This window comes from Atta colombica, unplaced genomic scaffold (assembly GCF_001594045.1).
Source record: "Atta colombica isolate Treedump-2 unplaced genomic scaffold, Acol1.0 scaffold1, whole genome shotgun sequence".
Lineage (NCBI taxonomy): Eukaryota > Metazoa > Arthropoda > Insecta > Hymenoptera > Formicidae > Atta > Atta colombica.
In genome coordinates this window covers 1,582,978-1,598,036 of record NW_017259183.1, presented here as the reverse complement: position 1 = coordinate 1,598,036, position 15,059 = coordinate 1,582,978, and the positions used below count along the sequence as shown (strand labels likewise).

General features: G+C 25.8%; 2 protein-coding genes across 2 annotated transcripts in view; one reads left to right on the top strand and one right to left on the bottom strand.

The window, feature by feature from the left end:
• The first annotated feature begins 1,792 nt into the window (after nt 1-1,792).
• On the top strand, nt 1,793-7,814 carry LOC108693939 (TATA box-binding protein-like protein 1). Its single transcript, XM_018203156.1, has 5 exons — nt 1,793-1,878; nt 3,914-4,243; nt 6,376-6,626; nt 6,846-6,940; nt 7,367-7,814. Exons 2-5 carry the CDS (start codon nt 3,926-3,928, stop codon nt 7,606-7,608), a joined length of 906 nt encoding a protein of 301 aa, XP_018058645.1. The 5' UTR covers nt 1,793-1,878; nt 3,914-3,925; the 3' UTR covers nt 7,609-7,814.
• A 3,791-nt stretch (nt 7,815-11,605) lies between these two features.
• LOC108694015 (centromere protein I-like) overlaps nt 11,606-15,059 on the bottom strand; it is a 5,832-nt gene continuing 2,378 nt past the window's right edge. Inside the window, exons 4-14 of the mRNA XM_018203261.1 lie at nt 14,672-14,837; nt 14,431-14,608; nt 14,241-14,338; nt 13,953-14,107; nt 13,640-13,840; nt 13,441-13,547; nt 13,002-13,190; nt 12,796-12,920; nt 12,602-12,719; nt 12,346-12,510; nt 11,606-11,674 (exon numbers count right to left, since the gene is read on the bottom strand). Coding sequence (XP_018058750.1) covers nt 11,606-11,674; nt 12,346-12,510; nt 12,602-12,719; nt 12,796-12,920; nt 13,002-13,190; nt 13,441-13,547; nt 13,640-13,840; nt 13,953-14,107; nt 14,241-14,338; nt 14,431-14,608; nt 14,672-14,837 — 1,571 coding nt within the window. The remainder of the gene's footprint in view (nt 11,675-12,345; nt 12,511-12,601; nt 12,720-12,795; nt 12,921-13,001; nt 13,191-13,440; nt 13,548-13,639; nt 13,841-13,952; nt 14,108-14,240; nt 14,339-14,430; nt 14,609-14,671; nt 14,838-15,059) is intronic.

The following is a 15,059-nucleotide window of genomic DNA, read 5'->3' as shown; positions in this document are numbered from 1 at the left end:
ATTAAATAATATTTTTATAATTAATTGAAAATGTTAAAGTATTATTGAAATATTATTGATTAATACAAAGTATAAAACTAGAAAAATTATAATTATTATATTAACATATAATTTAAGTATAAATATCCTTGAGAAAAATTTGTACGTGAGCATTTTGAAACAAGAAGATTTATAATAAGGCTGCAAATTAGAATGAAATTCAGCCGAATTAATCATCTCTATTATCAACAAAAATGTCATATAAATTAGAGAATAAAATAGAGAATAAGAATTGGAACTTATCGGAAACTGTGTATTCCACAATACATGATTTCTGATAGGTTGAAATTGTTATTCTCTGTTTCCTGTTTTGATCCTTTTTATTGTTTTTGTTGTATCCCCTGATACAACAATATTAGGGATTTCGCACAATAAAAGGAACAAGGAACAAAGATATTAGGTCTGTTTTTTTATTGCTGCATTCTGAACTGTACAATAAATTAAAGTGAAACAAACATATACTTGGTTTATTTTAACTTATTGCACTGTGTGTACTAGTTCAGAAAGTGCAACAATAAAAAACAGATCTTATATATTCCACAATACATGATTTCTGATAGATTGAAATTCTTATTCTCTATTCTCTGCTCCTTTTATTGTGCCCCATACACTGCTCGACATAGCAAAAAGCTAAGAACAAGCGTGTAAAATATGTCAATTATCAACTTTCCAAAAAGTTATTTGATAGCCGCATTTATTTTGCAAAACCTTCAAAAATCGCCAATATGAAAAAATTATAACTTAAGTCTAAATAAAAATCATAAATCTATTATTGATACGCTAAATATAATTTAAATATAATAATAATTATAAGAATAAGAATGGAAGAACTACAATGCATTCTGGTGTTAAACTATGAAACTAACTGTGTTTCGACAAATACTTTACAATGGAACATAATGTAACGTCTCTATGTCCTAGCTGGAAAACAGCTGTAATCAATAATAACTTAATATATAAATCAAGGCATAAATCAAACCATATAAATGTAGTCATTGACCTCCGTTACACGACACGCTTATTCGGGTTTAAAATATCCGTATTTATGAAATTGGCCAATCATAGCTATTCCTTGGAAGACTGTTACTATGTTTACACAATAGGTTTTACGCCGAAGTTATTATTATAGTTATGAAACTGGCCAATCATTCCATTCTTTAGAGAAATAACTATGATTGGCCAGTTTCATAACATCGATGTTATAACTTCGGCGTAAAGCCGTGTAACAGAAGTCAGTGATTGGTCAGTTTCATAACTATGGATGTTATTAAACCTGATTAAGGGTGCTGTGTAAATGTAGTTATTGATATGTATTAATATTTTTTTTTTACATATTTCTCTAACTTCTCTACTTAATTTCTTCTAAAACAAACAATGTAAAAATAGTCGTAGCCATAAGTTGCTCGTAACATTTTCGAGTCTCACGACCACCCTTAATTACCTCATAGCGTACAGTTGTATAGATAGAATAGCTAACACTTTTTTCAATAGATATATTCTGCTTCATCAAATGATAGGTTCTTATTTATGGATCCATAAGTAAGAACCAATTACATTACAATCGGCAGGCTGCATTCCGAAACCTATTAAAAAAAAATGATGCAACTATTCTGTCTACGACTGTACAGTCACGACTTCGCTATCTCTGTATCGTAAGTAGCCCTGCGGTCTTCAGTTGGCCGCTTGGGTCGCCAGTAGTCGCCAGTCTAGCGAATATGGCTGAGAACAATGGCATTGGTTGTTATTGAGCTAACTTTGTGTTCCGCTGGCACTTGTCAACAAAGACATTACCTTTAATCTACGCGCGACGGATTGCAGTCGCTTGGTATAGTGTAACCTGTAAGTTGCCCTTTCGAGTCCTCTCATCCTCCTACAATTATTTAGCAAGTAATCTCGCAAATGTCTCGCTCGCGGAACATTCTCGGAAGGTGCTGCGAGGCGATCGTACTCCGTTCCCGGCAATCCCGGCGCCGCTCGATGATTCCCGCTGCTTTTTCAATTCGATGTTCGTGACGGCACTCGATATCGAGCTCTAATCTCGTATTCGTGTCTCACGACGCGCGAACTGCCCTTCCCCCCACGTGTGGATCCCTCGCGAACATCATACATCCCCAGCATCCGCTCGGTCCTCTTTCTCGTGTTTCACCCGATCCTGCTTCATCGAAGATCATTCGAATGCATGATCTTTTCGTTTGCCTCGTTGATCTATTGATTATATCGCAAATCTTGATCGTTATTTTCTCGCCAAGCGCTGTGATAACTGCCGATTTAAATCTAATATTCACATCGCGTTCTGTTACTTGCTAGTCGAGTTTCTCTGCATGAAGAGATCTTAAACGTTATTTTTATGACGATTAAAATCAAACAACTCCTAACTTATTGTATAATTCACTATAATTCAATATACATTTTGCTTAGTATATTTTTTATATGAATCTCATTTTTTTATTGTTGATGTTATCTTCATGATATACATCATAAAATGTAGATTTTATTAATTATTGTATTATTTTATTATTTGAATTATATTTTGCATTTATACAATAGAAATTTATATTATATAATAAATGTAATAATAATTATTGCTAGAAGTTATTAGAAACAACTAAGAGGTTTTTCTTTCTTGATGCATTAGATTGCGTTAGAATTTTCTTCTCGTTTTCATCAATTTTTAAGTATTTGGGCTGGTTTCACCAATGTCAGTTAACTTAATTGATTGTTAACTGATCAGTTGTATTTGCTGTTTAGTAGAATTGATCAATTGCAGTTGACAATTAATCTCGATTTGGATTAATTGGTGTTACTGAAACCAGCTCTTTATCTATTTTATTTTAAGTACAAAAGTATATACTAATTCAGTTATAAAAAATAATCCTGGAAAGTAGTCTAGTAATTTCTTTACTGTACAATTATGTATATTCAGAATATATACTTTGTTATTATGTCTTCTATTTGAATAGAATTCTGAATGAAATGTTGCAGTTTTTATATAAATTATTGAATATTGAAGCAATTGAATATTTTACTAGTGCATATTAAACATAGATATTATTTCGCAAATTAAATTTAAAAAATATAAATAAATTGATACAACTTTGTTATTTTTATTTATATTTAATTTCTCACATAAATTTCTCACGTAAGTACGCGTGTGTGTGTTTGTGTACTTTTTAAATAAAAATTAGAAGTTTAATTACTAGTATATCTAAAATTAATATTAGAGTACAAGTATAAAGATGGAATCACGATGCTCGATTTCTTGAATGATAGCATGCATACAGTCATATCCGCTCTGATGTATGTTAGAATTCATTCATGCATTGAACGCTGCATACTGCAATTACATGATTTTTCTATTTATTATGGATTACTTCAGTTTATTTTCTTGCATGTACCTATCAAAAGAAATAATTGCTTTCATAGTTATTTGTCAAATATCAGACTGTATGCATCAAAGCAAGCATAACAGCATGCGTGCATACTTGTCATTAAAAAAATCGAGCATTGTGTGAATCAATCTTAATATAACACAAAATATCATTAAATATTAAAAATTATCTTGATATATTTATATCTATTATTGCAAAATATGTTCAATTAGTTTTTTTACAAAATATAGAATTGTCTATTATTACATGTAAATAATAATGATTTATTGTATTTTATGTCCTATGTTATTGAATTATACATATAAATTTTTATAATAAAAAAAAATTTTCTTTGTTTAATTAAATATATTAAATTAAATTATATTAAATGAATTAAATATATTAATTGAAGCATTACGTCAAAATATATTTTAACATAAGTCTGAGAAAATTTGAATGAATACAATATAAAGAGTATATAATTCTTTTATTATTATATGTTGCAGGTACACAATATTATGGCAACTGCTATTCAGGAAAATGGCATGAAACCGTTAACAAATAAATCATTGAATCATGTAAATGATGTTAATTTGGACAATGCAAATTCCTGTACAGAAGAAAAGGACAATAGATTGTTTGATGGTCAACTTCAACCATATGTTGATCATGCCGAGAAACCTCATGAAGAGATTCTTGAAGAGCCCCATGAAGAGCCTCCAGAACTTGATATTGTTATTAACAATGTAGTTTGCAGCTTTAGTGTAAGATGTCATTTGAATTTGCGAGAAATAGCGCTCAATGGATCTAATGTTGAATACAGAAGAGAAAATGGGGTATGTGTTAAGAATTTTTGTATATTCATCTTCTCCATAAGAAATGATTTTTCTTTTACTACATTGTAATTCTTGATAAATTAAAGTTTTCAAGATGAAAGTGCTAATCCTATGTAGATCTTAATTTTGTTATTAGTTTATATTTGCAATCTTTGTCAAACAGAATTGTGAGCCTTTTCCAACCTTCATAATGGAAGACTAGACTTGTTTTTAACTTATCTATTATTAAATAAAAATAAACTGTAATGACTCAATAATAATAAACAAAAATGAATACAATTTCTGCAAATTATAATTACGTAAAGTGGAGGACCTATTTCTTCATGTCTGTTTTTCAGTTGCAATAATGCAATGCTTTCTGTCTTGTCATCTTCGTAGTTACATTCTTCTATTGTATCGGTCGCAATTTATCCAATAATATAATGATAATAAAATGAAAATAAATCCGATAATATAATGATAATAAAATTAATTAATTAAGACAATATAACATTAGTAATTTTTAACGGAACTGTTTTTAATTTTCTCAATTCTAATCGCATTTGCCTCTGTTAAATTAATTTGACGTTTCAATCATTGGATTATTTTAGCTAAATCTTTACATTGAGAATGTGTGTTTGCAATTTACGGAATGACTCTATATGTTCAATTAATTTTATTTTCACTACGGATAAATTGCGACCGATGTAATAGAAGAATGTAATTATGAAGACAAGACAGAAAGCATTATTGCGAAACTGAAAAACAGACATGAAGGAAGATCCTCCACTTTACGTAATTATAATTTACAGAAATTGTATTTAATTGTTGTATGATTTTTATTAAATTCGCATTAATTTATCGACAAGTATATACACACTGAGGACAAATAGGTCGAAATATATGTGTTTAAGAATCTAAATATACGAAAAATTTGATTCTTAGCCCTTCTGTTATTCATTTTTGTTTATTTGTTATTATTATTGGAAGTTTCTATTCACAAAGGGACAAAATAGTATTCTTCTAGATTTTCCTGAATTAAGATATTCATGTTTTGAGTACTTCGTTTTTATCACAATGGAACATTTTTTTCCCTACTCACAAATTCGTAATATCATATATATGAAATGATAATTTCGAGAAACAAATTGTTTGATAAGTAATTGTTCTAGCAATAAACTATCCAATATAATTAAACTATCCAATATAATTAAAATTATTATTGCTATATAATTACAAACCAATATCTAGTAAGAATCTATCAAAAAAAGACATAGAATAAGAACTATGCCATCTGTATCTAAATAGAATAGCTAACATGGTCAACAAAAATGACAGAGTGAACATGACCAATCTTCTTCTCTTTCTAACATTACACAGAACAGAAAGAGATAGTGATTAGTTATCTTCCCGCCTTATCTCTTATTTTTTTCGATCAATTGTATACAGATTGTGCAGTCCATGTTTTGTCTTTGGAATCTACATACAAGTCTCTATTTAGAAAGGAAATAACTGAATTCTAAAAAAGCATAATTCACATTATCAATTTTAAATGAAATATTTAATTTGTATTTATCTTTACTTTGCGTCGTATATTTTATTATATTCATCGAAACAAAATTTCTCTAATTAAAAAGATAATATCACAATATCATTCTTAAAACTATTATATGATTTAGTTACTTAGAAATATACAACTGTTTCTTGAAACAGTTTTTTTCTAAACGCAGCATTCTTACACATATTATATTACAACTGATGTAATAAAATATCCTTGCTGATTAACATATAAAGCTTGTCTCATATGTTTTCATCGTAGAAAATATTATAGAAAAATTCATGAAAAAGCAATAAAATAAAATTTTTAGACCAATAATTTTTTAAAACTTATATAAAATATGATTTATCAGAACAAAAATCTGTAAATTTGCATATTCTAAGTTTATTGTTGCCTGCAATATTTTAAATTTTAGTGAATAAAAATTTTTGATTACATGATAAACTAAATTATCTTGATAATTTATTAAGTATATATATTTTTTATTTACTATTTAATATTTTCTATTTATAGATAATATATTTAGAAAGAATATAAAGCATATATAGACATGATTTAAAATATATAAATTAATATAATTCTTTGTGATTTTTAGATGATAACGATGAAATTAAGGCGACCATATACTACAGCATCCATCTGGTCATCTGGTAAAGTAACTTGCACTGGTGCAACCAGTGAAGTTCAAGCAAAAATCGCAGCACGTAGATTTGCCCGTTCCCTTCAAAAACTTGGATTCAAAGTGAGATTCAATAATTATAGGGTGGTCAATGTATTAGGCACTTGTTGTATGCCATTTGCTATCAAAATAACATCATTTTCAGTACATCACAAAGAAAATGCTGAGTAAGTATAAAAGAAAATGCATTTAATAGTTATAGCATACTATAAATATATCTTTTCAATTTATTTAAAAAATTATTTTGTTAGTATATTATTTAAAGTATTTTTCTCGATGTAAAGAATCCAACATTTTCTGATTATTATCAATAATTATTAGTTAATAATTATATACAAATATATAAGTATATGATAGTTATATAAATATTTTTATGTGATTTACAGTTATGAGCCAGAGTTACACCCTGGTGTCACATATAAGCTAAAAGAACCAAAAGCTACTCTGAAGATATTTTCTACAGGAAGTGTTACTGTAACAGGTTGGTATTATAATTATACATTTTGTTATTATAGAGAAATTTATAGTCATTTTGATACATTATTTTACTAAGATTTTTAATCTCTGTATGTCCTTGAGAGACCACATAAAGTTTAATATCAGGAATTTTATGAAATTATTTTATCAAAAATATATTAATATTTTTTTGTGCGCGAATAAATAAGTATTTTTACATTAAATATTTTGGTTTTGATTATATAGTATTGATTTTGATTATATAGTACAGCATTGCTTAAAAATTTTAATTGAATAAAATAGAAACATTGAATATATATTATCAGAAGTTAAAAATTTTTGTATTTCATAAATATCAAAATATATTTTTATGTTTGTGTTTCATGAATCATTGTAAATTAATTGACATAAAAAGTATATAATTATACAATAATTGTTTATTGTGTTATAGCACCTAATGTTGCTGCAGTCCAAGCGGCAATTGAACATATTTATCCACTAGTCTACGAGTTCCGCAAGGAGCGAACGCCAGAGGATGAACTTGCGTTCACAACGAAGAAACGCAAGTTAGGCTTGAACAAAAGAAAACGGGATGAGTTCCTAGAAGATGAGCCAGATTTGTCGTATGAAAGTATGATCTCTGATGCAGAAGATGCACTTAACGAAGTAGAAACTGACGGCAGTTGGGACTGATTTGTTTTATTTTATCGCTCTACTGTTAAATGTGAAACTGTTGTCTATATCTCGTTCTTTCGATATGATACTGCTCTATGTACAAAAGTGTTATTGCTAAAAGTGAAGTGAAGCGTACATTCGTTTCCATATAGTGCATGAACAAATGTGTGAGTGTTAGGAATAAAAATAGAAATACATATATGCACTTATGTATACAATATACACAGGGGCATAATTATCAAGTACACATCAAATGAACTGATTATCATCCTAGATAGTTACTTTTGTTAGCAATATCACATTATAAATACAAATATAGATATATACGTAATATGGAATTCACTACGTATAATACAAATGTAAATATGAATACATATATGTATATATTTGTATTTATATATTTCTAAATAATTCTTCGCACGTAGATGTATCTTCTACATCTACACGTATGTATATGCACATACATGAATATGTATGTGTATGTATGTATATATAAATATGCGTAGAAAACGTTTTTAATTATAGAACTGATTAATTTTTTGGAGTTTATTTATCAATAGGCAAAACTTATATATTTGCTTCTTTGGACAAATGATTAGTACAGGTTTAAAAAGAATTGCACATGTCCACGTACATGCATATTGTGAATTATGGCCTGTACATTTACGTTTCCATTAATTTTATTTTCATGTTTAATGGTAACTAGTTTTGCTTAATTAAAATATTGTGCCAAAGATAGATATTCAAAATTTAAAACAAAGTGATCAAGATGAAACATGACTTTATTGTAATAATTAGCTTCCAAAGTGCTTGTAATCGATTGAAATGTGACCGAAAATATTTTAATTTCTTAATTAATATTTTATAGAAAGTATTTCATAGAGATAAAAATCATTTTATTGTACAATTTGGATTCCATATTCTAAAAAGTGCATACCAATTAATATAATTCCGTACAACAACTCCAACAGCTCGTCCTCGCTCAAATAACTTCTATTTACTCAAAAGAATTTATGTATCCTATAATTTACTACTATATTCCTACATTTCTCTTGGTGTCTTTTTCTAAGTGTACAAATATTATTTTATATATTTATATTCACAAAATTTTCTATACAAGATATAGTAGGAATCATTTAAATATTATTAGCACATATTAATATGTTAATAATATAATTTGTTAAAACATTTTAAACTATAGAATCTATATACAAAATTATAATTATAGCATAAAAGTACGATGAGTAAGCAAATTAAATCTATACATTCATTTTTATATTATTAAGAATTTATATGATTAAGAAATCCTTTCATTTCAATATTTTTTTTATATGAAACACATAAGATTAATTTACATTATTTGGACGAATACGGGCTGTTTTTATAAAACATCTATAAACGTTAAATTTGATTTTAAAGTGTCTATTACATAAAAAGATGTAGTCTGGTTTGCAGTATTCATGAATTCAGATTCACGTATTACAATAGTGTTTATTTTATTTACGTAAATATAATAAGAAACTGAAGTTGGAATCGTGACAATTTAGAACTGTGACAAACTATTCTTTGTAGAAATTATAAAAATTCATTGCGTCGATGTTTTGTGAAAAGTACTTTTAAAAATCGCAAGTTAAACGTATGAAACGAATGTATTGTGTTCAATGAGATATTTATTTTCGACTTATATATTCATATAACTGACTGAAATTGCATATTCTAGAATCTGCAACAAAGACATAAATAATGCGATAGAACACGTTAGTTGTTTTTTTTTGTATTAGTCATCCACATATACATTAATACATACACATTAAAAGTATTTATTTATCACTTATAGTATCCTTATGATATTAAGCGCGTTCGAATCATGTCATTTTCATAAATATTAATTTTCTGCAAATCTAAAGTATATTTATCTGAACAGCTTACATTAATGTTTATTTTTTCCATTCATAAAATATTTTCACAAAAAGAAATATTTTTACACACAATTTTACAAATCTAATTAATTGTATTTTTAGAATTCAGTTTTTATTGTAAAGATGTATATCGGATATTGTGCAAAACATTACATGAAGGTATAATATAAATGCGTTGTCTTTCTTATATTTTGCGATTATTTACAAAATTTAACCTTTAGTTTGCAATTAGCTGAAGAAAAGCAATATATTGGTACATGAAAAATCATGATATAGAAAAATTATTAAAGATTTGCGTAATACATTGATAGGAAAAATTAATAGAAAAATTAATATGTGAATATCATATAAATATCTTATCACACATTAAGTACAAGATAATATGATAAGGTATGGCCGATATTTTATTAAATAATTAATCTGTTCGTGCCATATATGACATTATATATTCGTTAAAATTAGTTAAAATTAGTTAAAGTAGAATTTCATAATTTTCATAATGTATATATTCTTTTTACACTGAACAAATTTTTTACAATTTAAGGTAAAGTCACTGCCCTTAGTGTATTCAATCAGAATATAAGACTAAATCCACTAATGAGTATGTGACACAAGCTAGCACATTTTGTTTACATTATTGGAAATAAATGCTACTCTTTGCGTTAATTAATCATAGGAGTTAAAGTTTAAGCAAATAAAGAAGTTGAATGATGATTGACATTATCGAAATGTAATGACAAAAATAAATTCTATCATATATTTAATTTTCTTGATTATTGTGTAGAAACGTTTCCTTTTGTTGCATTTAACTTCTTTATATTAATATCTAATAAAATATAGCATATCGGCGTATGTGGCCTTATCTATATATTTATGAATTTGAAAAAGAGGAAAGTAAAATTTTCCATGAATTTTAATTTTTAGAAATTAAAATTTTTGTGATATATACAAAAAATGCTTTGGTTTTTAAAAATTATCTTATTTTTTTTATTTATATATTAATCAATATTTTTCGATACTTTATATAATATGCCATTAATATAATTTTATTTACTCAATGCTTTTTTTTATACAACAGAAATTTTTTATACAATCGATTACATATTATTTTTTTATTTTACACTGAACTTTGTTAAATATTTTAACACAGTTAGACACACTACTTGGTCCCTAATGCTGAATAGAATTAGACGAGCAATAGAAAGTAAGATCTCTATTGTCATCAATAATTCGGACTTCTCTAATCTCTTAATATCATATATTAGACATAAAAACGATCGCAATTAAATCACACAATGAAAAAAATACATATTTAATTTATTAAACTTTTGTGAAACTTAATGCAATATTAAAGAGAATCAGAAAAATAACTTTCAACAGTTTTAATAAAAATATAGTGCATTTTCGAACAAAAAAGTAATTACAAATGTTTAAATTAATATAACATACTATATTATATAATTAATATAATAATAAAAGCACATTTGTAAATGTATTTTTTAAATATGATCGTTCAATTAAATATTAAGCGAATACAATATTATATTTACAATTATTTTTAAAAGAAATTTGATAAATAATTTCTATTAAAAAATGTTAAAAACTTTCTTTATTCAAATATGTACAATAATACACATTTTTTGCAACAATATATATATATAACAATAATAATAGACTTATAACTACGTTCTAGCAAGCGGTATTATTAGTTTGTAGTTGACAATAGATTTGATCGATATTGTGCAACGAATAATCTTTATGTAAAAGATTTCCATTTTTATAGATACAATTTTAATTTTCAGCATAACTTCTCCTTCATTGTTCGATTTTTCGTTGAGTATCATCATTCATTATTATTTAATTCATCTTTGAACTCATTTATATAAAAATCTTGTGGATTACGGAACTACATAACCACGATTAAATAGATAATTACATAAAAACTTTACTCATACAGTTAAAAAACATTTCTTATCAAAGCGAATCTTAGCACTTAATATTTTGATGTGAATTTTTACACTTTTCAATTTATTTAATAGATATAAATATACATTAAGAAATATAAAAAAATATGTATTTTTTTTAATTTGAAACAGTCATTCATTAAATGCAGCGAGAAATTCATTTACTACCGGGAAATAATAAAAAGCCATAGTCTTAGCATCCTAGAAAATTAATAAGAATGACATTAAGAGAATGAGTGTATGCATGAGAAAGTTTAATCAAAATATTTGTTTTAAAAAATTTAATAATATGGAGAGATGGGAAATTATTTAATAATCGCTACTCTCTTTGTTGATTGTTATAATAACGATTTAGTAATGACATTACAAATTTTTTATTACGGTAATGGTAACACCAGAGAAAAGTCAATCGTTACTAACGGGTTGAAAAAATTATTCGAAACTGAAAAAAAATTCCTAAATTTGTAACGCGTTACTTTTTTACTCATTACTTGTAATGAGTAACGTTACGAAATTATTCATTTCTTATTTTTTTCAGTAGATAATAATAGTGACAAATTATTCCTCAAAGTGACTTTTTCAATTTTGACACAATTTTAGGATTTAGTTAGTGTTATTGTCATAAAAAATTGCAACGTCATTGTCGAATTGTTTATTATAAAAAATAATATTTCCCAACCTTGAAATATGTACAATTTCTAAAATCACTCAAATTTCCTTTATTTTTTTTATTAAATTATTTTTTTTAAATAAATTGAAGTCATAATTTAAAACTTTCTTTAATATATTAACTTATATTACTTTACAGTAAATTACAAGTTATTAGTTGTTTAAATCAAGTTAAAAATTTGTAATAGATTTTTAATATTTACCTCTTTTGTATTTATTTTTAAGCCTCTTTTACTTAGTGTGCATCTGTAGGCTAATATAGCATAATGATTGCTAATATTCAATAAAGTCTCCAGATCACAATCTCTTAAATCGCTGCGTACTTTTTTTGAAAAATTTTTCAAAAGATTACCATTCTCACTAAAAGGCTGTTTAAATAATTCTTTTAATGCCGCTTATTTGTATATAATAAGTTTATATATAATAAGTTTAGCATTTTCATCTCTTGTTCGTACATACCTCATCACACCATAATGCTTTATAAATATCATTTGCATAAATAGATATAATACGAATTTTTTCTTCGTATATATCTGATGGCATAATCTGGCGTAAATGTGGACTCATTTCGCGATATCTGTAATAATTCAAGTATCAATAATATAGAATGAAATTAATTTAAAAAGCAATGAATTATTAAAAAAAATTAATACCTCAATAGTAATCTACAAATTCTCGACAAAATAGCACAACTCTTCGTAATAAATGCTCCATAGATGACTGCTGATGGCGGCAATGTCCAAGATAATACATGACTACGGCTTTCTAATGTACAGATCTTTAAAACAGACACAAATAAATACTTAAAAATTAACCAGTTAAACATTCTAATTACATTATTTACAATTTTTCTATATACCTCTTCATAAAATGCTAAACATTCTGATAACAATATGACATTGTAATTGTGTATGTTCAATCCACAAACAATAAGATTTTCTAATATTGTTGTAATCACAGGTACGATCTCTGCTAAATCTTCTAATCGACCTTGTTGCAAAAAGGATGATGCATATTGATCCTGTTCTTCAAGTTCTTGTCTTACGAACTGTAATGAATTGTAATGTAACAATTATACATATATGTAAAGAAAATAAACTGTTAACATAAATGCAATTTGTATTTTGCAAAAAAATTAGTCTTGCGTACTCCTGTCACAATCAATATTCATATATAATCTCTATGTGTTTGTTTAATATTGTTATAATGATATTAAACAAACACATAGAAATTATATATGAAAAATTAACTAAAAAAAAAGATATGTTATAAATTGAGAAAATATATTCAATGCTTACAAAGTTCGTAATTAGTTTCTGTAGAGATCTAATTATTTCACATTTCATGTTTAAATTTGATTCATAAAATATATTCTGTACATGTATTAGAATGTTTTCTCGTAACTCTGAAATATAAATAATAATAATGAAATATAAATGTAACATTTTAATTTGATATTTTAACATTTTATAAGAGCTAAAACAGCTTCATAGTTACCAGTTACTGATATAGAAGTCATCCATTGCAACAAATCTAGTAATTTTGGCAAATGCTCTCCTGAATTATAATATAAATATTCATCAAAGAACAGTTTAATTATAAGTATTCCTTCCTGCATGTATCGAGAAAATTCGATTGTCATAGTTAAAAATTTATCCATTTCTTCTTTGGAAAATTTTCCATTTTCCAATATAAATGCTAAAACATTAATATACTGGTTTTAAAATATATAAAGTTTAGTAAAAAATTATATTAATAATTTATATTAAATAGTTTTTTATATTAGAAAGAAAATAATCAATAAACATACCTCTTGTAAGTGTATTGTAAAGATTGTACGAAAATCTACTTTGGTACTGAAAGTCTGCGTATGTAAGAAGATGGTAACCAATCATATTTGCCAAAAGCGAAACAGCATTGCAAGGCAATTCAATATTCTGATGATATTTTCCTAACTCTTCTATGCTGATACACACATACACACACATACACACACACACATATATATATATATATATAAATATAATATTGTATATTAACATTGTATATTAATATCAATATAAGTGACAAAATATATTAGTTCAGATATATTACTCACCTATTTATATCAAAAATTGACTTTGCATCTTTATCTTTAAAAATACTTGAACCCATATGAAAATAACCAATAGATGGTAAAAGTGCCTTTGTTTTTTTCTTAACTTGTAAATTTTATATGAATAACAATTTATATAATCTATTTTAAATTCATATTATATATATTATATTTAATACTCATACATTTATACCTGCATTACATTCCACTTAAAAGGTTGAATGCTTTGACAAGACTGTTGAATTTCCGCACGATCTCTGGCATCTTCTAATGCTAATCGTATAACTTCAGGAATAGGTTTCCATACACTTTCTATATTCACTGATTTTATTTTCTCAGGTACTAATTCTGGTTTATATGATTTAAATAAGCTATAAACACTTTTAATAAGTATTTTTATTAATAAAGCAAATATTATATACAATTATACTTACGAAAGTAATGCAATAATATATGTTGGAGATTTAGAATAACTTTTCTGAAATGTTAATAATCTTGTGACATCTCTACGTGAAACATCTTCAGGTTTTGTCAGCACATAAATAAGACGTGCTATATAACATGCCTGAAATTTATATACGATACAGAATATTTTACTATTAGATTAATTTAAAGCTTAATTTAAGCAAGATATATTTCAATCAGATTTTAATACATAATAAAGATATATATTAAAATATCAAGCTAAAATTCTTTGTCATAATTATATTAAAGCTTTTTTAATACCAAAAAAATATATAGACACATTTTTACATTCTTTTTTTAAGAATAAATATAAAATATAAAATATAAAATATTTATATAAAAAAGAATGTATATATT

Excerpts from the sequence above, each read along its gene's own strand:
- LOC108693939 (XM_018203156.1), top strand. The coding sequence starts at position 3,926 with ATGGCAACTGCTATTCAGGAAAATGGCATGAAACCGTTAACAAATAAA. Across the intron at positions 4,244-6,375 it reads AATACAGAAGAGAAAATGGG|ATGATAACGATGAAATTAAG; the intron begins GTATGTGTTAAG and ends TGTGATTTTTAG. Across the intron at positions 6,941-7,366 it reads AGGAAGTGTTACTGTAACAG|CACCTAATGTTGCTGCAGTC; the intron begins GTTGGTATTATA and ends ATTGTGTTATAG.